Consider the following 23,125-nt stretch of genomic DNA (forward strand, 5'->3'; position numbering starts at 1 on the left):
AAGCTCCAAAAGGAATAAAGTTCACATATGGGCAATGTGCATCTCTCCCTATCTATTGTGTGCTAACTGCCCATCTTTGTATTCATTTACTGCAGCAGTCACTGGCATCTCCAAACATTAAGACGGGATTTGTGGATAATTCAGGCTGAAAGCTGGAAGTTTAGCTAGTGCAGGACACATAGAGAACAAATTGCAGTTCTCCTAAAATAAGTCCACCTAGATTACAGTGAAACAAATGTTTATAGCTGAGTGCTGAAAGCATATGCTTTGCGTTGTAAAAACATCTTGCCTTAGCATCCCCGTGTAACAGAAACATGATCATTTGAAGCAACTTCACATTGAAGATGAGGTGTTACTGTACTTCTGATGTTCTAGGCTGTTATTCTGGCTGTTATGCCTCTGTTGTAATAACATAAAAGCTTTCTGACCTCTTTGAAGACGGCTTTTTATTCTAAGTAATGTATTTTGTGTGACAACAGTTAAAGGTAGCTTTTAAATACTAAACGAAATACAGGCATGTATTTCTGGTCTTTTCTAAATGAGAGTGTAATTGTTTCCTTATGTTAATATTATTTAAAATTCAGAAAGGCCTTTTTCCCTTTAAAAGCATCTTCTATCAATACAACCTCTATTTTTCATGAGTACCATTACATCACCTCTTAGGTTCTTTGTCTGAGCCAAAAAAATGAATGTGCCTGCATTTCATTCCCTGTTTCTGTTATTATTATAGTACATGACGAACTGCATTTGCCTTCTATAGTAACTTCAGAAATTTAACCTTGTGTCACCCCAGACAGCTGCCTGGAAATTAAGCTTGCCCTCTGAAATATCTACTAGATAACCAGATTCTTGTCTGGTAATATACACTGTATGGTTTGTTTTCCTTCAGCCTTACCCCTTTTTGCTCTTACACATATTATTTATTTATTTGGTACAGGTCTGTTAGTGATTAATGTTTTTTGGAGGGGAAGTTAATGCCTCATTCCCACTGGACTTCAGTAAGATTTTTTCACCTCTGTCAGCTCCTTTGCAAAGATTCCGAGCCAAACCTTCTCTGCCTTTATGTAAGCAGAGACCAACACAAAACCCATCAATCTTCAAAGTATCTTTAGGGATCTTTCAACATCTTTCAGATGTTTGCTGTGCTCAGCAAACTCTACCATACCCTCAGTGCACCTAACAAAATCCCTTTCTATCCATTTCCCCTGAGGCTGTTTATGGTATGTGCACATAAAATGCATACAATAAGCTCTGCACAGCCATCTCCAGCAGTTGGAGTGTTTCATGTGCAAGCATACAGTTAAAGTAGCAATGTATTTTCTCTGAAGTTTCTCTAAACAGTTATGAAGTTACAGTCTTCAGCTTAAAAACAGAGATATTTTGGACCTACTTGGACAAGGTTGGTTAGAATTTCTTCTAGTTTGAAGAAATCAAGTTAACCTATGGAAGGCAACTATCTTTGAAGCCAAACTGGAAACACTTATAATCTCCAGTTACTGAACCTTGGACTGTATATGAAAACATGATGATTTTACTTCGAGAGACTAAAACACTGACAAAGCAGTCAAAACTCAAGAGTTATTAATTAGTTTCGGCAAATTTTAAGATGCTGCAATAATACAGTCTGATCCCATGTGCAAGCCCAAAGGAATTAAGTTTGAAATAATTCGCTGTGCCTTTTGCATGCCACTATAGTTGACCATGCTGGATAGTTACCAGCTGCATTACAGCTGTTTAAGACATGAGCTGAGAACATCCATCTGACAGAATCAAAACAAAAAAGTAGACAGGATTTAGCCACTAAGGTCATTCACCAGTAAGTGAGAGCAGTGGTATTCCCTGCCCTTGCAAGGAGAGTTGTGGACTCACTAAGTTGCTGGATCCTCAGCGAGACTCTGCACTCTCACCTTTCCTGCCCTTTGCCCCTGGAGGATCTCAGACATTGTCTGCAATGCCCACAGAGGTAAGCTGCACAGTTCAGCACATTGGGGGAAGAAGGGCACCTAGTGAGCATACAGGTGATTTGCTATGATCTTTTCTTGGCATTCTTTTATCTAAATAATTCCGTAGCCTGAGCCCTGAAGCTGTGAAGTTCAACAAATCCAGGCCTAGGTTGGCATGCTATATGGCCAGCTCTGGATGCGATGTTTGCTTCTCTAGATATCAGTTATTTGTGTTCACACAGTACACAGAAACTTCTACACTTGGACAACAGTCCAATTCTAAAATAAAATTGTTGTGTAAGGCAAAGCATAGCAAGACAAAACATAATGTGTTAATGATTGACATAATTGCATCGTAAGTCTGGCTAATCTGAATTGCTCACAGATCCACTTTGTTTTCTGTAACTTCAAGCAAATTATTAAATTAGAATGTAAAATTCTATTAATTCCATTTACTTGGTTATTTTATGTCTGTAAAGCAATCAGTAAATTGAGAACCAGATGAAAGGTATTGTCAATGTAGGAAACAATACAGCATGAAAATATTTAACTACATCCTAGGTGAAAATGTTCACAAAAGGAATACCTATTAGAATAAATTCCTTCTGATTCCTCATTCATCTTTCATTAGGTTTGAATAGTTATCATAGAATGTTTCAGTAATCATCTCTCTCCAAAAGGAAGCATGGAAACTCCAATTATCGTTATCTGAAACCTGGGATAAAACATTTTTAACATACGTCTCTTTGTTTCAGGTAACACTTGTATTCCCTAACAATGATCCTGCTGCTTTCATGGTAGCGTTTTATGGCTGCCTGCTTGCGGAAGTTGTCCCCGTCCCTATTGAAGTGCCACTTACAAGAAAGGTAGGGAACTGATTTTCTTCTCTATACTTCATTTTAAAATTTATGTCAGAACAAATGACAACTGAACATAGCTTTTGAGTACATTTTTGTGGTTAACTAGCTCTGAATTTGAGCATACATAGTGCTGTGTGGTGAGTTATATATAGTTCCTTCTTTTCTGTGATGGAAAACCTGAAGATGTGCTTGCAATTTCAGCAAATGCAGGTCCGTCTGGAAAAGGAGAGGAAAATTTTTCAAGAGAACAGTCCTAGGTGGATTATCTTTGTAGCCTCTCAAAGCATTCTGGTGTTGGCCACTGACAAAGAATCATTGGCGACAACTGCTGATTTTCCACTTGTCCCTGCAACCCAAGCTACATTATAATGCCACTAGTGCTGTGTATGCTACTTCAAAGCAGTTATGGAAATGCCTTCTGCTCTGTCTATATGTGCATATGTATCCAAAGCTTCTGTCACCACGGTCATCTCTGCCAAGGGTGGCACTTGAACAAATTAAGTTTGGGAATTCTTGCCACAGAACATACATTCATAGAGAAAACTGACCATTGCTAATCAAAAGCATTTCACATCCAGTGTTGGTTCAGAGATTCAACCATGTTTCCTAGGGAAGTGTTGGTAGACAGATGCAGCAGTTCCAGCCAGAAAGAATGCCTGGGGACAGTGAGGGGAGGGGGCTCAGTGATGTAGGTGAGCCACAGCTGGGAAGCTTACACTGATGCTGCTGAACTTGCCTTTTTTTCTAGGGATGTATGCCTTGAAGGCTGTAAATATAGCAAAATGTATTTATTAATTACAAGTTCTTTTAGTCATATCGCCTTAATTTTACCATGGCTGGCCGCCATGGTCCTGTTGTAAGGTTCTCCCAAATATCCCCTTATATAATCCCTTTTTTATTAGCCTGCACTAATAATGCCTTACTTTTATTATTTGGTCTGGAATTGTCCACACAAAGTGTGTTCTTTAATCCTTACAAGATTTCTTTTTTAAATGAAGTTCTTTTGGAAAATGTTGACTGAAGGCATGAGGTGTTTCCAGGGAAAGGGCTGGGGAAATCTATTGCTTTGCTCACATTTTCAATTTTTCTATTGTCAAGGGCTTTTAATTGAAATGCTCTGGTGTCACAGTACCCCAGAGCAGAAGCTCAAATCTTTGTTTCATGGACAGGTATCCTGCCTTTCAAATGAAAAGCCATGAAAAGAAGTTTCTAAGCCCTCATAAAGGCTTTGCAGTTTGCACATCTCACATAGCAATTTAACAGCTAAAAATATCTGGAGATTCCTTCCTAACAGAACATGTTTGAACCTTCCTCATCTCCGAGATCTCATCATTTCTCCATTATGTTCACACATGCCCTGGCCAACATCTGTGGTGGGCCCTTGCCATGGTGACACCAGAAGCTGGCAGGGAGAGGAGGTGTAGTAGCTGGAGGAAAGGACGGTTTGCTGAACTGCTGAAGGGGTGGGGAGAGTGAGTGGATCAGACAACAAAAGGCCATGATCCAGCTGAGCGGACATGAGAGTAGCTGAGCAGGAGGAGGACACTGGGAACCAAGGGAAAGAGGAGACAGGAGGTGCCCCAGCTTAACTGGCTAAGACTGGAGGAGAGGTGCAGCTGAGCTAGAGAGGCCATGCAAGGAGAGAGGATGGGATCTCAACTAGTCTACCTGCTTTGGGGAGTAAGGTTATGCTATTTTATTTGTAAAATGTTGTATTTGAGAGCACTGAGAGGTGGACATGGCTATAGAATGAGGATAATGATTTTAGTAGAAACATAGCGCATTTGTGTCCGGCTGTCATCATGCTTTCATATGTGAGTGCAGATAGTTTGAGGCAATATAAAACACAGATTATAAATCCATCAACAAAAAAAGGCGAGCAGACTATGTACGTTTTAAGTCACTCGCTGAGGTGATCAGCTCCTGTGCAGGCACGTTCCGCAGCGGAGCAGGGGATCGCAGCATACAGGGGGGTTTCCTGAGCTGGGGAAACCCCGGAGGAGCACAGAGACCCGCCAGGAGCCGGCAGCTCTCCGGAGGGATAGCGGCAGACGAGGAGTGGGCAGGGCTAGGAGTAATGGCAGCCGCCCCCTACTCGCACAAAGGGCAGCCCACAGGAGCGAGGCAGCCATGGCGGGAAACAGGGCCTGGCGCGTCAGTTTGCATGGGAGGGCATGCGGGGAGGGCGCCTCTTCGAAGGAGCGGCATTCCACTGGCCGAGTGGAGAGACTTAAAGTACACATAACCCAGCGACTGGGCAACGGGGCACCATTCTGTGACCATCTGCGCACGTCAAGAGCACTCATCCTACCTGACCCTCAAGGCAGAATGGTGGGCACTCGTCTGAGAGCAAGGGCTGCAGCTCCGGCTGGGGGGTCTGCACCACCGACCCCAGTGGTGGCTGATGCCTCCACCCAGACGGAGCTGCTGAAGGGAGAGGCTGCAGCACAGGCCTCAGGCTGCAGGAAGCACCTAGACCTTTCTCCTGGGGCAGGGACATGCTGCAGCAGAGCTGCCCAGGCGCAGGACCCCCTGCAGCAGGTGGCTGAGCTGCAGGAGGCGGTCAGAAGGCTGCGTAGCATCGGGGAGGCTGAGAAGGAGTTAGATAGCTGGTTCCAAGCGCAGTCTGCAGTGGACCCACGGCCCATGGCCACGCAGAAGGGACGGGGCCAATAATGCAGCAGAATGGAAGCTTGCAACGGCAAGGACCTGTGGGAGAAGGAGACTTCCCCCAAAGGCTGAGGTGCCCTTGCAGAACGGCTTCACCACTCTGCAGACTGAAGAGGAAAGACCCGCCACATCAGGAGAGACGCTGGAGCTGAGTGAGGCAGCCTGATCTGCTCCTTGTATAACAACCAGCGCAACTAAGAAAAGGCGACGGGTGACAGTAGTAGGAGACTCTCTTCTGAGAGGCGCGGAGGCACCGGTCTGCTGACCTGACGCACTCTCTCGAGAGGTGTCCTGCTGACCGGGGGCTCGTATCAGGGATGTCACCGAGAGACTACCCAGCCTCGTACAGTCCACCGACTATTCTCCACTGCTGTTATTTCATGTGAGCACCAGTGATACAGCCAGGAGCAGTCTGAGGAGTATCAAGAAGGATTACAGAGCCCTGGGAGCAGGGTAAGGGACTCTGGAGTGCAGGTAGTTTTTTCATAGTCCTCCCGGTCAAAGGGAAGGGGTTTGAAAGGGCCAGTCGAATCTGACGAATCAACAAATGGTTATGGGACTGGTGCCACAGCCGGGGGTTCAGCTAGTTAGACCATGGGACTTGCTTTGAGAAACCTGGTCTACTGGGGGCTGACGGGGTCCATTCATGATAGAAGGGGAAGAGCTTCTTCGGTCATAGGCTTGCCAAGCTGGTAAAGAGGGCTTTAAACTAAAGTTGCCAGAGGAGGGGAACCTCAATCTATCCCACTCCTACCAGTTTGATGCCAGTGCCAGCAGCAGATGCCCAGAGCCTGGAGAGGAATCAGAGGTCAGCGGGAGAGCACCTGAAGAGCAGCACAAAGGAATTCCAGCCAGTAAGTCAGCTTCATCGGGGGTCCCTCTTAACTGCCTCTATGCAAATGCACATAGAATGGAGATGTGCTCACACCTGCAGGACTATGATCTTACTTCCATCACAGAGATGTAGTGGGATGGTTCCTATGACTGGAGTGTTGGAATGGAAGGATACAGGCTCTTTAGGAAGGGCAGGCAGGGGAGGTGAGGAGGAGCTGTTGCCCTCTATGTCAATGACCAGCTGGAGTGCATGGAGCTCTGCTCAAGGGATGGATGAGAAGCTGACCAAGAGCCTATGGGTCAGGATTAAGGGAGGGCAGGGACAGGTGACATTATAGTGGGGGTCTACTACAGGCCACCTGACCAGGAATAACAAGTGGATGAGGCCCTCTGTAGACAGATAGGAGCAGCCTCACATCACAAGCCCTGGTCATCATGGGGGACTTCAGCCTCCACGATATCTGTTGGAGGGACAACACAGAGGGGCTTAAGCAATCCAGGAGGTTCCTGTAATGTGTTGATGATAACTTCCTTCTCCAAGTGATGGAAGAGCCAATGAGGAGAGGTGCTATGCTGGACCTTGTTCTCATCAACAGGGAGGGGCTGGTGGGGAATGTGAAGCTCAAGGGCAGCCTGGGCTGCAGTGACCATGAAATGATGGAGTTCAAGATCCTTAGAGCAGCGAGGGGGATGCACAGCAAGCTGACTATCCTGGACTTCAGGAGAGCAGACTTTGGCCTCTTCAGGGATCTGCTTGGTAGAGTACCATGGGATAAAGCCCTGGAGGGAAGAGGGGCCCAAGAAAGCTGGTTAATATTCAAGGATCACCTCCTCCAAGCTCAGGAGTGATGCATCTCAACAAAGAGGAAGTCAGGCAAAACAACCAGGAGACCTGCATGGATGAACAAGGAGCTCGTGGACAAACTCAAACACAAAAAAGAAGCCTACAAAGGGTGGAAGCAAGGACAGGAAGCCTGGGAGGAATACAGAGAAATTGTCTGAGCAGCCAGGGATCAGGTTAGGAAAGCTAAGGCCCTAATATAATTAAATGTGGCCAGGGACATCAAGGGCAACAAGAAAAGCTTTTTTAGGTGCGTCGGTGATGAAAGGAAGACTAGGGAAAATGTGGACCTTTTCTGGAAGGAAACGGGAGACCTGGTTACCCGGGACATGGAGAAGGCTGAGGTACTCAGTGACTTTTTTGCTTCAGCCTTCACCGGCAAGTGTTCCAGCCACACCGCCCAAGTCACAGAAGGCAAAGGCAGGGACTGGGAGAATGAAGAACCACTACTGTAGGAGAAGATCAGGTGTGAGACTAAGGAATCTGAAGGTGCACAAGTCCATGGGACCTGATGAGATGTATCTGTGGGTCCTGAGTGAACTGGCTGATGAAGTGGCTAAGCCACTACCCATCGTGTTTGAGTAGTTGTGGCATTCCGGGGAAGTTCCCACTGACGGGAAAAGAGGAAACATAACCCCCATTTTTAAAAATGGAAAAAATGAAGACCTGGGGAACTACAGGCCAGTCAGTCTCGTGTCTGTGCCAGGCAAGATCATGGAGCAGATCCTCCTGGAAATTATGCTAAGGCCCATGGAAAATAAGGAGGTGATTGGTGACAGCCAACATGGCTTCACTAAGGGCAAATCGTGCCTGACAAATTTGGTGGCCTTTTACGAGGGGTTTACAGTGTTGGTGGATAAGGGAAGAGCAACTGGTGTCATCCGCCTGGACTTGTGCAAAGCATTTAATTCTGTCCCGCGTGAAATCCTTGTCTCTAAATTGGGGAGACATGGATTTGACAGATGGACCATTTGATGGATAAGAAATTGGCTGAGTGGTCGCACTCAAAGAGTTGTGGTGAACGGCTCAATGTCCGAGTGGAGACCAGTGGCGAGTGGCATTCCTCAGGGGTCGGTATTGGGACCAGCACTGTTTCACATCTTTGTCCGCGACATGAACAGTGGGATTGAGTGCACCCTCAGCAAGTTTGCTGATGACACCAAGCTGTGTGGTGCCGTTGACACGCTGGAGGGAAGGGATGCCATCCAGAGGGACCTTGACAGGCTTGAGAGGTGGGCCCGTGTGAACGTCATGAAGTTCAACAAGGCCAAGTGCAAGGTCCTGCACATGGACTGGGGCAATCCCAAGCACAAACACAGGCTGGGGGATGAAGGGACTGAGAGCAGCCCTGCAGAGAAGGACTTGGGGGTGTTGGTTGACAAGAAGCTCAACATGACCCGGCAATGTGCACTTGCAGCCCAGAAAGCCAACCGTATCCTGGGCTGCATCAAAAGAAGTGTGACCAGCAGGTCGAGGGAGGTGATTCTGCCCCTCTAATCCGCTCTCATGAAACCCCATGTGGAGTACTGCATTCAGCTCTGGGATCCCCAACATAAGAAGGACATGGACCTGTTGGAGCAAGTCCAGAGGAAGGCCATGAAGATGATCAGAGGGCTGGAGCACCTCTCCTATGAAGACAGGCTGAGAGAGTTGGGGTTATTCAGCCTGGAGAAGAGAAGGCTCCAAGGACACCATATAGCAGCCTTCCAGTACCTAAAGGGGGCCTACAAGAAAGCCAGAGAGGGACTTTTTACAAGGGCATGTAGTGATAGGACAAGGGGTAATGGCTTTAAACTGAAAGAGAGTAGATTTAGATTAGATATTAGGAACAAGTTCTTTACTGTGAGGGTGGTGAGGCACTGGAAGAGGTTGCCCAGAGAGTGTTCAAGGCCAGGTTGGATGGTCTAGTGGAAGGTGTCCCTGTCCATGGCAAGGGTGTTGGAACTAAATGATCTTTAAGGTCCCTTCCAACCCAAAGCATTCTTTCTATGATTCTACAAAAAAAAGAAGCAACATGGCTTTGAGGGATAAAAAATATATCTTTCTGTTACAATTTTCTGAGGTTTCATGACATTTTAAAATACATGGATAAGTGTAAATTTGATTTATTTTGGAACATCTGATACCACATCCATCCAGTAAACTATAAGTTCCAGCTGTCCAAGTAAACACTCTATGTCAAATTAATAACTTACCCTAGTTTGGCTGAACGTCTTTGGTGGTTTTTTTTTAAATATGTGTGTGTATATATGGATATATAAATATACACTTACACATGCATATATATATATTTACATAAAGGAATATCTACAGACTTAGACTGTTTAACTATTGCCAAGATCATTCTATAATGTTTAAGTAACAAATTAATAAAACAATAACAGAGATGTCTGTGGTACAGTTAAAAAAGCAACATGATCTACGACCTATAAATAAACCTATGCAATTTCACAGCATATACTATTGCAAATATTTTTGCATTTGTTTATATGGAATGGGAACTGGAGTGGAAACAATGAGATGAAAATCGTGTTCTGAGTAGTCCCAGAAGGAATACCTCTGCTTGGTCAAATGGCAGCAGATTGCTTCTGGCATCCGTGGGAAGATGTCATTTGTGTCATCACACAATGGCCTAGACTGTTCTTTTATGCTTTCCCATTATTTGTTCTCTTTTCTACATGCTTCAGTACATTCTGGCAGTAGACATTTTTTGGTTTGCTTTTTGGAAGGCAGAGATGTGAACTAACAAATAGACCGACAATTATATTATAGGCTAATACAGACTTACAGAATAATGAGCTGGTACAGGATGAGCTATTTCAGGGAGTTACATTATAAGCACATTTTTAATATTAAAAATTTGCATTAGCAGCTTTAATACTGTTCTGCATTATCATAAAGAAGACTTTTTCACAGCTCTGTGCAAAATTTTTGTGCCTGGCAGTTTAAAATTGAGCAGTAATGCTTGCAGCCAGATAGCTTTTTGATTTACATGTTACTCTGCAGACATCTACATCCACATGGAAGTAAAGGCTTTTGCTTTACCAGCCTGTAGATTTTGCGTGCATTCCCTTGTCTTTGTAGCATGACTGTTATTTTTTTTAAGATTTTAGTGGTGAGCGGCGGGGGGGAGATGTCCAGTTCATTATTAGGTGAGGATCCATCTCTCCCTGCTTTTTCCTTCTGTATCCCACCTTTGTCTTGACAGAATACCTAGAATTCGTTGTAGTTCCCCCAAGGACTTCAGGACACCTGTCTGACATGGCATCTGGGATGGATTGCCTGAATACCCAGCACCCACGCAACATTCTCCAGTTTAGTTTTATTCCCAGAATGCTTCCTGGTGTTCAGCAAAGACCTGGAAATTGGCATTCACGTCAGCATGGTTTTGGCTCTTTAGACTTGGGAAATCAGATCTAAAATTAAAAACTGGAATCCCAGGCTTTTTTTAAGTGCATCAGAACTAACTCTATTCTAGAAGCAGCAGTCAGGGGTTCCACGATCATTGTAGTGACAGAACAAACAGGATGTTTTATTTCTTCTTCTTTCCCTGCATTAATACCACTGAAATGCCTATATCATGAACACTCCCCCAAATTTTTATAACTAATCCTCATCCCTTGGATTATGGGCTATGTTCTTTCAGAATAGTGTCCCTCTCTCCCAATAATTTATGTTTCCCAAACATTAGCAAGTAGTATGTTCAATACAACATCTTTTCCTTCTGAGCTGCCATTTTTATTAATCTTGTTGGAAGCTGGAGTATTACAAACTGTTTCGTTGTATGTGTGATATGATGTGAATTGCAAACTATGTATCATAGAATGTGCCATCAAAGTAGATGATACAAGATTTTCAACATGTTGAATTCTAGTTCAAATAACGAGTTTTTATTTCCCTTATGAAAAGATTTTAAAGTATGTTTTTGATTTCTTTTTCTTCAGATTTTTTAGCTTTTTTTTTTTTTCCCCACTTGATGGCTGCCATGAAAATTATTGTTATTCTACTCTGATACACTCAGGGGAGCATATCAGTTTTAATCTTAAAATAACATTTTTGTCCTCCAAGCACATTAATAGTTATGCTCAATCACATGCTGTGAACACATGAACAAAGTGATCCCACATAGATCTCTATGGCCTACTTACCATAGTCGGTGAGTATTTGTAGCCCGGTATGACATGAAAGTGTGTAAAAATCTTATTTCTCAGTCAAAACACTATTTCCTAGCCTGTTAGATTTAATGCTATGTGTGCTTCCAGCAGACATTTCTGTGCTCTTCCAGATGCTGGCTCTGGCAGTGTGAAAGAATGTGCCTGTGTGCTGTGGGAGATGATACCCACTCCAGGACACTTGTTTTCTTTTAAAGGATGCTTCGTACAGGGTATACACTGTTTCCAGGAGCAATTTTTATTAAATCCTAAGAAGTTAGGTTATTAAAGGTTTAACAGTAGCCAGAGAGATATATCTCTTTAAGGACAGTGAAATTGTCCCAGTCTTGTCTTCCATTTGAAGGCAGAATTGTTTTCCAAGGGAAATACACCTTGATACCTTTCCTAGTGTTTCAGGGCCTGAGATAAAATGAGCATTGTTTCCTCTCAGCTTTAGTCATCATTGGACTGTAGTGTGCCAGAAACACTGGAGCTCCACATACTTTTGAACAGCTTTTGACAATGCATCCCTTTCTCCACTGGATTTAAAATATGCATAAAATGTTATATATTTTCTTTTCGGTGACATAGTCTTCCAGTCCCTCCAAAGAATATAAGTTCCCTCAGCCCCACATGAGCCCCTGGCAGACACCGCTGGACCCCTGTAAGCCCTGTGCCCATCCCTCCCCCTTCATACACTTTGGCAGCTGGGCACTGAGCAGAGGTCTGTGCTCAGTTGGCCACAGTGAATCTCAGATCCTTTAAAGTCGATGTTGTCTTTTTATGTTTTCAAGTTTAGGAAGTGGTAGTTTCCTAGAGAGCATATCGCATTTCATGCAGTGTCCCCTGCCAAAAATAACCATTGTCTTACTTTCATTAAGACTTTTGGACATTAAGACTGCTCCTAGTTGGAGATTTCATGTGCAAACTACAGCCAGATACCAAAGCTCTGTCTGAGGAGACGGCTGATTTCTTCATCTTAAAGCTGGTTATGAAGATTGCATCTGCTTTGTGTTTAATTTTTATTAAGGTCTTTGATATTTGTGTTTTAAAAATAGAGGGTTTCCTTGATGCCTTTTCACTTTTGGTTCAGAACTGGTGATGCTTGGCCTTTATGTCTGATGGTTGCTCTATTTGTTCTTCACCAGCAAATTTTTTTAGGGTAAGGTCCAATGGAGCTCAAATAAGCATCATAACAGAAAACAAGATCAGTTCAGTCTGCAGTGCTTCACCACATAATTCTCATTTTGAAAGCGGTCTGGGATTTGCAAGTGTACAGGAGTAACTTTATCAGGCCAACCTTTGCACAGACTGTCTCTTCCTTCCTTCCTTATTAGATAAGGACATGCACTCTCACTCACGGAGAAAGGATCATAATTGTTTTCCTTCATACAGATATTCTCACAAAGCATTATAGAAATGACATTAACAGCATGCTGAAATGCAATGACACGTGGGAATTTTTTATCCTGACAATGAATTATCACTCTCTGCAGCAGGAAAAAGACTATTTGCCTCCATGTACTGGTGAAAACCTTTAGGGAACCTTTAATAAAAGTCTTTAGAGAACCTTGAATAAAAGTCTTTAGGGAACCTTGAATGGCTACCTACAGCAGAGAGGATTTCCATCTCGCTTCATCTGAGAGATTGATCTCTATAGGTGTGTGCAGACATAGTCTAAAGCTATGTAGACCTCATTTTTCGTACCTCAGCAAGTGCTGTGCTTTCAAGAAATGTAAACTGATAGTTCCAAAGTCAGCAATTGGTCTCAAACGTCATGCTACAATACCTCAGCTCTGTCTTTGCCTTCTACCTGCATTACATGTTGTTTCAAACTGTGAATTGTGGAGGTTTTGACAATGAGCATCGCTGACAAGTCTTTCCCTGTCTGTGGTTGGGACTGCATTGGTTGAGTTGTTTCACCTGGTCTGCACTGGCTCCCTGAGGTTTATTCTACCCCCACAAAATTCAGCAAAATAAAGTGTTTGTGGCAAGTGGGGGGTTGCCAAAGTATCAGATTAGCATAACTTACCAAAATAGCAAATAACACTGCTGACGAACACAGCGTGTCCTGAAAATCTAGTCCCTTTATGGGCAGGAGAGTGATTTTATTCAAGGAGGGGCAAGGGTTGGTTTTTTTTTTCCAGCAGCAGATGATTTAGTTTGGGGAGGCGGGGGTGTCCTACTTACAAAGCCATATTCAGCATTGCAGCCATTCATTTTACGTTACTCAAAAGGGATACTGATAGCTTGTCTCTGAAATCTGAAATAATCAATGCCTTTAAAGTCAGTAGTCTTTTTCCTGGCCCACATAGAAGCTTTGACTGCTTTACACAAATGACTGCATTTTCAACTCAAACTTCATTTCCAAACTTATAAGTTTTACCTAAGGTCCTCACTGCTCTGGGCCTGTCATGCTGAGGTATGAGGAACAGCGAAGACTATTGTGTTCACATGCTTGCGGTATGTCTGTGGGATGTATAAGGCTCTCAGCTTGAGATGGTTTCAGATCTTCCACCTCCTGGCTGTCAGTCCAGTAGCTCAACACCACTTGAGTAGTTAGAAACAATTGCTTCTATGGGACAGCAGGTATCACAGGGGCACCTGCACCGGGCAAGTGATGTTGACCCCGTCTTCATGTCTCTGTTCTCTGCAGTACTTTTTGCTTCTAAGTCAGGATGAAGCCACCAGAAGCAGGCAGGAGGTGGCGATAACTAGTTTGGAGGTGTGAGACTGAGACTGAAAGTGGGAATGATGAACACAGACTAGCAGACTGCCAGAAAGCTTTGTTGTGTTCGTACTGTAAAATCCTCAATTGGAGCTCCTGTGGCCGTTGAGAACAGTGTCTGTCACAGTACCTCTACTTCAGCATCTTGATTTGCTTTTTTCTTGCAAGGCAGGATTTAGTGTGGACACCAAGGGCATGGCATTGGATTTGAAAGTCTGTAAAACACACTAGATATTGTCCACGCACGGTGAAATTCTTCAGTCTCCTGTGGTAGTGTTGCATCACATAATTGTTTAGCCATGTTGTCCTTCCAAATTAATAAATAAACTGTACAGAAAAGAATGAGGTGAAGATTTTAATGCTGTTCGAGATGGGGTTGTCCTGATGTAAAACAGTGTGGTTTTAGAATCTGTGATGTGTGAGTAGATTGTATTAAGTAATCTATACATGGTTCTCTCTGCTTGTGTGTGAACTACTACAAAAGAATGAATAACATTTATGCAGACATGCTCTAAACCAGTTGATATGGCACTAAGTGGAAGCATAGTCATTCTTTCCTGTGTTATCTGAAAAACCCAAGCTGTTAATACAAGTTTCCTTTTCATATTGTTTTGTTTTGCTATGAGAAGAGCTTGACAGATCATTTTTTAACTGATGCATCCCCCAGGGCCATGATATGCTGATGCTCTAAGTTCCACACTTTCTACTGGTTTACGTATGTTAGATTTCTTAATGGAATTTATTAGTCAGTTTCTGGTTGTAAAGTCCTGCGTTAAATGGGATTTGGTTGGTTGAGAATCGGCCTTTCTTGGTACAATGGTGAAACAGTTTGCTAGCAGTCTTTTATAGGGCATACAGTTACAACATTTTATTTTTGATTTAAAATTGAGAGTGTTGCAGTTGCTGCATTCAATTATGAAATTTATATGTAATATTGTGTTTGAACTGGTAGTCAGAAATTCATGCATATACATACATTGGTAACCATTTTTTAGATTAAACTTAGTGGGAAATTTTAGGTAATGGTAGTATGAGTCTGATATTTTAAGAAACCGGTGACCTCCCTTTATACATGGTAGAGTAGCAGGTCTCAGAGGCTATGTCTTGCCCAAGGAGTGATGTTCTCCATGGAGCACTCCAGCTCTCATCTTCCTGCCATTCCTTCTGAGGGGCCTCCAAGGAGAGCCATCACTCCCACACTGTCCAGGCACCCACGTTTCCTTCTGTTGAGCAAACTCCAAGAATGGAGACGCCAGGTCTCATCCTAATGTGGAACCAGGATCCAACTTGGCTAAGCATTTGTCCCATGACAACATAGAAATGGATCAACTAACACAAGAGTCAGTGAGGAGACTAATGCTTGACAAAGCCCTTTTTGTCATGGAAGCCCCCCCGGTGCAGGCATGGTGGGGTCGACAACGTTCTCCCCAAAATGTTGTTCAGGGATATACCAGTATTATCCTCTGTTGTTCAAAGGGTGCTTTCCTTGTCCGGTTTTTTATTGGAAAAGACAATGCACAAGTTTAATTTTAAAAAGCTTTCCTGAAAAAGTACCTTGTCAATTTTTCCTAATTTTATATGCATTCTGGTTATAGTAAGAAAATGCAAATGAAGTAATTCTGGATCGAAGGGGTTACATAGCATACTTTTGAACAGATCAGTTTATTGTCCCATATTGTTTGCTCAGCTATCGAAGTTGCTATAACTTCTGCTATATACATATTTTTAGGTCATGTGGAAAATAAGTAAGCTTTTCTTTTTCCTCTGATCCCATTGCCTCCCTATTTTAGATTGCTTTATTTGACTACATAAAAATTGCATTAAAAATTAGTCAGATACACTTTGAGGCTTTCTTTCCATCATACAGTTTTGCTTTGAATAAATCAATATATTAAGGCAACTGTTCTGTAGTTCTGGTTGCTGCTCTGGTTAAGTGTGCTTTATGGTTGATTTGAAAGACATTTTAATTTGATCTTTTAAGACTCTGTAGGCTATTTTCTGTAGGATCATTCTGTGAAGAAAAGGTTTATACTTCTATGTGCATTTACATCTAGGGCTTTGCTCAGTTGAAGAGCCTAGTGGATAGATGTAAAGTTCATGAAAGAGTCATGACAAGACACTATACATAAAGCAGATTTAATGCTGTGGAAGCACAGCATCTCTTAAAGAACAGCTATGGCCTAGACTTGAAAATCATTACATGACTTTTTAGCCCCACTGCTTATATCCCCTTGATGAAAGTAAAATGTAATGTACTTTCTCTAATGGGCACTTGACTATCTGTAGTGCTCCTGAAATGTGTCTGTAACTACGCAATGAAATGCTTATTGATGAATCAGGTTAGATCACCATAAATAGAGATACTGTCACCACTGTATGTCCATCATAACATCTTAAGGGTTGAAAGCTTTCCCCAGGCAGAAGCATCTATAACCTGTATTATTACCTAGAATTGTCACAGAATCATAGAGTAGTTGAGGTTGGTGGAGACCTCTGAAGGTCATCTGGTCCAGCTCCCCTGCTCAAGCAGGGCCACCTGGAACAGGTAGCCGTGGACTATGTCCAGGTGGCTTTCGAGTATCTCCAAGGATGGAGGCTCCACAATCTCTCTGGGCAACCTGTGCCAGCCATTATCATAGTAAAAAAGAAGTGTTTCCTGATGTTCAGAGGGAACCTCCTCTGTTTCAGTTTGTGCCCATTGCCTCTGGTCCTGTCACTGGGCACCACTGGAAAAGAGCCTGGCTTGGTCTTCTTTACACCGTCCCTTCAGATGTTTGTACACCTTGACAAGTTCCCCCCTGAAGTTCAAGGCTGAGCAGTCCCAGCTCTCTCAGTCTTTCCTCGTAGGAGAGATGCTCCAGTCCCTTAATTATCATAGTGACCCTTTGCTGGACTCTCTCCAGTAGTTCAGTGTCTTGTACTGGGAAGCCAGAACTGGACCCAGCACTTGAGATATGCCTCATCAGTGCTGAGTAGTGGGGAAGGATCACTTCCCTCAAACTGCTGGCAATACTTTGCCTAACACAGCCCAGGATACTATTTGCCTTCTTCATGCAAGGGCACATTGCTGGCTCACATTCAACTTGGTGTCCACCAGGACTCCCAGGTCCTTTACTACAAAGCTGTTTTTGAACCAGTCTGCCCCCAGCCTGTGTTGGTGCATGGGGTGGTTCCTCCCCAGGTGCAGGACTTTGCATTTGCCTTTCTTGAACTTGGTGAGATTCCTGTCAGCCCATTTTTCCAGGGTGCCATCCTCTGGATGGCACGACCCACTGGCCTATCGGCCACTACTCCCAGCCACTCGTCATTTCTGAAGAGATGTGAGAGCAGGCACCATCTGATGACTTCAGTTCTCTTTATGATTTATGTTGTTACAGACAAGAGGATGTCTAGGTTGTGGAATTCCTTTGTCAATGTACAAATGAGCTTTGCTAGTCAGCTAAGTTGCTTAAAGGAAAGAGACTGTTTTCCTTCCAAGATAATGTGCCAAAGGACAATAACATTTTCAGCCAAAGTCACTTCTAATCAGTTCTGTGTATTGCTTTTATTTTGTCATCTATTAGGATGCAGGAAGTCAACAAATAGGCTTTTTGCTTGGAAGCTGTGGAGTTACTGTGGCCTTGACTAGCGACGCATGCCATAAAGGACTGCCTAAAAGCCCCACAGGGGAGATACCACAGTTTAAAGGTGAGGTAATCCTTCCTTATCGTGGATATCACAGGTCATTTACTACAATAACAGTCATTGTACTTTTTTAGTTGTAGTGGGTGAGGATCAGGCCCATGATGAAACACTTGCCACAGGAGCAGCTGTGGCTGCTGGGACATGATTGCCCCAGCTGTGTGTCACTGGCTGGTAAGGGATCACTGCTCCCATCTCATGGCTGCCAAGAGTGCACCTGATCTGGTTCTCCGCTGGCTCAGCCGGGCCGCTGAGATCGTTTGTGGCCACAAGTGAAATTAAACCAACCGGACCGTAGTAGATCAAAAGCAATCGTATGATTCAGTCCTACAGCTAAGTGGTAGGGACAGTAGCCTCTGACAGGAGAGTGGTAATAAACTGTTCGGGTCAATAATAGCTTAAACCGCCAGCTCTTTCTTCAGGGATTGTCTGAGAAGGCCACAATAGCCATGTTAAGAAAGCAGTTCTGGAAAATCTTCTTTCCCATGTTATGCTGAGGTTTAAAAGAAGCAGTGTTTAGGTAGTAGTGACACTCTGGAAGAATTTTGTCTTGTCTTATCCGTCAGAAGCTCGACAAAAGCTGACTTTTCTTTGTACCTCAGGCTGGCCAAAGCTGCTGTGGTTTGTCACAGAATCTAAACACCTCTCCAAGCCACCTCGTGACTGGTTCCCACACATCAAGGATGCAAACAATGACACAGCTTACATTGAGGTGAGTTAATGAAGATGCATCTTCTCCTCGAATCATTGCATATGGCACTTCTGGATTAGGTAAACATCATTATTCATTTGTTAGTCACAGAAGCAAAGAACATCCTGGTTTAGCCTGTTAATAAGTAATATTTTCTAATAAATTATACCGGATATTGATTTCAGAAAAGTTAATGAAATGTTAAATTGCATTTTGGGAGTTTCTAACGTTAATGTTTTTACATCATCTCTGTGGCTGCCACAATATTATATTAAACTTTCCTTGACCAGTCTTGGTCTCATTCACAGTGTGGGCTTGCCCACTAGCCTTGAGATGGATAGATGGCAAGTTTCACAGTGAAGCTTCAGTTCTCATATCACAACCTTCAGACCCTTTGAAAGAGAAGGAACTTCTTGTTCAAATGCTTGCCTGTCACTTACTGCTTTGTCAGTCACACTCCCCTCAAAAGACCAGCATCAGGAAGGGAAAATGAGCATGCCCTTAAGTTTAATTTTTCTCTTTTATTTTTTTCCTTTCTTTTTTCCCACTTCTGCATACACTCAAATGCCTTGAATTCAGTGATGTTAGTACTGAATTTAAATGATTATTTAAAGGGAATAAGTTCAAGTGAATGAAGCAAAGGTATTTCTTATCTTCATGCAGTCAGAACACTTGGCTAGAGAAGCAAAGATGCCTCCATTTTCAATCTTGCTGATTATCTTCATCATGGAGAAAGATAAATGTTTAATCTACTTTAATTGCCGCTGACAGTTTTCAGACTGTTGCGTGAAGTTGCAAAAATTATTGAAATCATCAGCAATGATCTCCCACCTCTTTTTTATACTGCTTTCTCAAGACTCTTTCCTATTCTTCTGATCAAAGAGCTCGTGTCTTTCAGACTCTATACGTGTGGATTATTATAACAGCACCCAGCAAGGACTCTGTGGTCAGTTCTTGTCCCATGCCTTATAAGACACAGAATAGAGAAGCTCAGGTTTATTGGTTGGCCTATAAAATCTAACATGTGAACACTGTACAGACTGAATTACGTTATTCTCTGCTAAATCTAGCCAGTCCTTTCGTCATTAACAAGATCAGGATTGTTAGAATTATTTTTCCATAATGCCTGTATTCAAACAGCAGATGGATTTCTGATATCAAGCCTGGGAAGCTTCAGTCAAAAAGAGAAAGCCTATCTGAAAAAAGTGTCTTTTAACAAAAAAAAGCCTCCCAAACTCCTCAATGCTGCTGCCTTCTTAAAATAGTCATTAGATGTGTCCATCATTCACCTACATAGGAAATACTTTAAGTGTAGCTATTAAATAATGGAAATAGGACAACTATTGCACATTGACTTGCCCTGCTTATTTCTTTTTAGTACAAAACATGTAAAGATGGAAGCGTGCTTGGGGTGACTGTGACAAGAATTGCACTGCTGACGCATTGCCAAGCTCTGACCCAGGCATGTGGATACACAGAAGGTATGGAGTACACTTCCCTTGCTTCATCCTTAAAATCAAGTGTGAATTGTAATTCGTTTCCTATCAGGTTCCTGTCTTATGTTTTACATAGATCTGTGTCAAAGGCTTCTAGATTTAAAAACCCGATTTTTTTTTCATTAATTCTAGAAAATAGGCACACGTTTAAAATATCTTTGTGAGGGGTATAAATAATGTCCTAGCCAATACAAATCCTGCAGTGGAGACTTACTATGAAAGTGAAGCTTTGAGGTCATCATTCATGTTATACCGAAGCTTCCTTCCTTTGAGTGGGTTTGTCTTGGGTCAATGCCGTCTTCTAAAAAATAAACTCTGTTTTGTTTTTGTTGGACAGCTGAAACAATTGTGAATGTATTGGATTTCAAGAAGGATGTTGGTTTATGGCATGGGATTCTTACAGTAAGTATGTTTTTTTATTTTGTGTGAGTATTTGAAAATAAACTAACCTAATATGCTTATTACTATCACAAACTGGGTTGTCCTACGGTTTCTTCTAATCCAAATTTTTCTGCTTTGAAAGCAAAAAATATGTGAGTTAAACCCATGATCTTCTGCTAGTGCACTACTTAACCATACTGAGCAGAGTAAAGATTCCAGTGTATTTTTATACATCATGTCAAGTACTCTGGCCCCATTCTTACCATCTTACTCTGATCTTACTGATGCGTGATTTTGAGATCAGACTTTATAGCAGAAAGAAATTAAATTAGTACTTGCCTCTGTAAGGATATGATCCAATGGCATAGCTATATTGCCACTGACTAGCTTTTCTATTGAAATTCCCAGCAACAAATGGTTTTGCTAATGTTAAAGCATTTCTGGTACTTTAAATTGCTTAAACTGTCTACTTGCTGTTTGAATGTCTTCCTCGATTGACATGGGAGGCAACTGACATATTTTTAAGGATTGCTTCTAAAGGTGCTGCTGCAGTCAATGATTGACAAAATACTTAGTATTTACTATCATTTAAAGAACAGATACTGTTTTCAGGGGTCATTGTTCGGGGGTCCCAGGATGTAGAGGCCCTACATGCTATGATTCCCTGGGATCCGATATACTTTTCCCATGCAGTGTTACACTGTTCTTAATATCAAAGGGCAGTAAAAGTGGAAACCGTCTATTAGGCTTAATGCTCCTAAGTATCTCATGTTAAAAACCTATCTTTATCACTGAAGTTGAAAGCAAGCATGTAATAGGGCTTTTCTGTGCCTTCCTTTGCTATTAATCTTGGTATGAACTTCATTTTTTTCATGGCTTGCCTGTAAATGCTTTTCCTATACCTACACTTGTGCCAGACTGAAAGGAGAACTATCTTTTGTAGTTCTACAAGTGTTTAGATGTCTAATCCACTGGCACACTTAACCTTTCTTAAGCCCAGGTTTTCCAAACAAGTACTGTATTTAACCTGAGCTGCTATGAGTGGGGACGTGTTACCCTCAGAAGATGTTTCTAAATGGCAACAGAAGTAAAGCAGCAGCTTATTTACAGGCTGTTTGTTTAGTAGTAACACTAAGAAATCACTAAAGAAATTGACTGCCTCAGACTGGGAGATCAGTTTTGGATCTGTCACTGGTTTCACTCAGCTGCTTTTTCTAAACTTCCTGCAACTTTTCATGACTTTGTTGAAAATACTGGAATTAGCCCACCTGGAGAAGGACTAAAAACTCCTTCATTTATTTTCTGTTAAAATGAATTGATATCTGCTTAATCTGTGATTCCAATTTCTCTGTCTACTGTCTTTTAAATAATTTGTGCCCTACTACTATTAGTAGTTTTTCAGTCTTCACAGAGGTGGATTTCTTTAGAGACATATGTTGCTGTTAATTGTCTTTTTGAGTAAAGAGTCTTCATGTATAGTGAAGTTTAGTAGGCTTAGGTATAATGTTAACCTACATAGCAAACATGCAGACATCATTGTTTATCCAATGTTTTTTTTATTTTTTCTATTTAAAGTGAACCACTTAGAGTATAAATAGGAAGAAGATCTGTTTCTTATTTTTCATTACTGCTTCAAAGTTATGATCTGATTAGTCTAAATCCTTAATCCTTAATTAAAGCATTAGAAAATGAGGATCTGTTTCATCTTAATGTAGATAGGTAGATACGAAATGATAAATGCCAGAATTGACAATAAAACTAGCATAGAGTGATTTGCATAGATGCCCCTGCCCATAACACAATATAAATAATTACCATGATTGTTGTATAAAACCCATTTATCTTATTTGATTTCAGAGTGTCATGAACATGATGCATGTTATAAGTATTCCATACTCCTTAATGAAAGTGAATCCACTGTCATGGATACAAAAAGTCTGTCAATACAAAGGTAAGGAACAAGAATATACAAAAGTGTACTTGACCATCAAAATCAAAAGTACAAATCGATAATACAGCTGTGTAGTTTTTATATGGTGTATTAGTAATCTTCCCATTTTTATTGCAGCAAAAGTTGCCTGTGTAAAATCCAGAGACATGCACTGGGCATTGGTGGCACATCGAGATCAGAGAGACATCAACCTTTCCTCACTGCGTATGCTAATAGTGGCTGATGGTGCAAACCCATGTAAGCTGTGCTTCTGCAGTCCAATAGAGAATAGGGAATGCTTTCTGTCTTGCATTTAAAGTTTCAATCGTCAGTCATTTTAGCTAAAATATTTACAAAGTATAGGGTTTGTCTACTGCAAACTATATGATATTTATGGAAACAGTAATTAATTTTGGATTTTTTTAAATATATTTTTCTTTAGCTAATCCTGAAGCAAACTTGATATTCCACGTAATGTAAGTCGCAGTAAATCCAGTTTTGTTTAACATGAAAGACTGAAGTAAATAACCTTAAGCTATAGAAACAGAACATTTCTTCTGAATGATGGTGCTCAGATGCAGAAGTAACTGAGAATTTTAGGGGAATACTTGTACTAGTCTAGAGAACAACATCTGGATCACTTCATGACAATTAATAGCATGAACTGTTTATATTAATTAAGATACCAACATAGAGATGTTCTGCTTGTTTGTAGTAGTTTGCTTTGAGTTCTGAATTAAATCTTTAATTTGCCTCATCCTAAAAAAGAAAATTATAATGAAATTCATACTGTAAATCCAGCAGTAATGGCTTTTCTGTGTAAGCATAGTGAAAGGACTTTATGCTCAAAAATCAGTCTTTATTCTCTGTGCATACACAACTGTATATACATATACATAGATGTAGCAGCTATGACTTC

The 23,125-nt window shown here is 41.9% G+C and overlaps 1 protein-coding gene across 2 annotated transcripts in view; it reads left to right on the forward strand.

The window, feature by feature from the left end:
- Positions 1-23,125, forward strand: part of DIP2C (DIP2 disco-interacting protein 2 homolog C (Drosophila)) — a 154,847-nt gene that overhangs the window by 51,451 nt on the left and 80,271 nt on the right. For both annotated transcript variants that reach the window (XM_010585631.1, XM_010585639.1), the window contains 7 exons: positions 2,699-2,809; positions 17,591-17,714; positions 18,311-18,420; positions 19,778-19,880; positions 20,233-20,297; positions 22,134-22,227; positions 22,345-22,464. In XM_010585631.1, the coding sequence (XP_010583933.1) occupies positions 2,699-2,809; positions 17,591-17,714; positions 18,311-18,420; positions 19,778-19,880; positions 20,233-20,297; positions 22,134-22,227; positions 22,345-22,464 (727 nt within the window). The remainder of the gene's footprint in view (positions 1-2,698; positions 2,810-17,590; positions 17,715-18,310; positions 18,421-19,777; positions 19,881-20,232; positions 20,298-22,133; positions 22,228-22,344; positions 22,465-23,125) is intronic.

Source organism: Haliaeetus leucocephalus, unplaced genomic scaffold, assembly GCF_000737465.1.
Source record: "Haliaeetus leucocephalus isolate CR32 unplaced genomic scaffold, Haliaeetus_leucocephalus-4.0 Scaffold0, whole genome shotgun sequence".
Classification (NCBI taxonomy): domain Eukaryota; kingdom Metazoa; phylum Chordata; class Aves; order Accipitriformes; family Accipitridae; genus Haliaeetus; species Haliaeetus leucocephalus.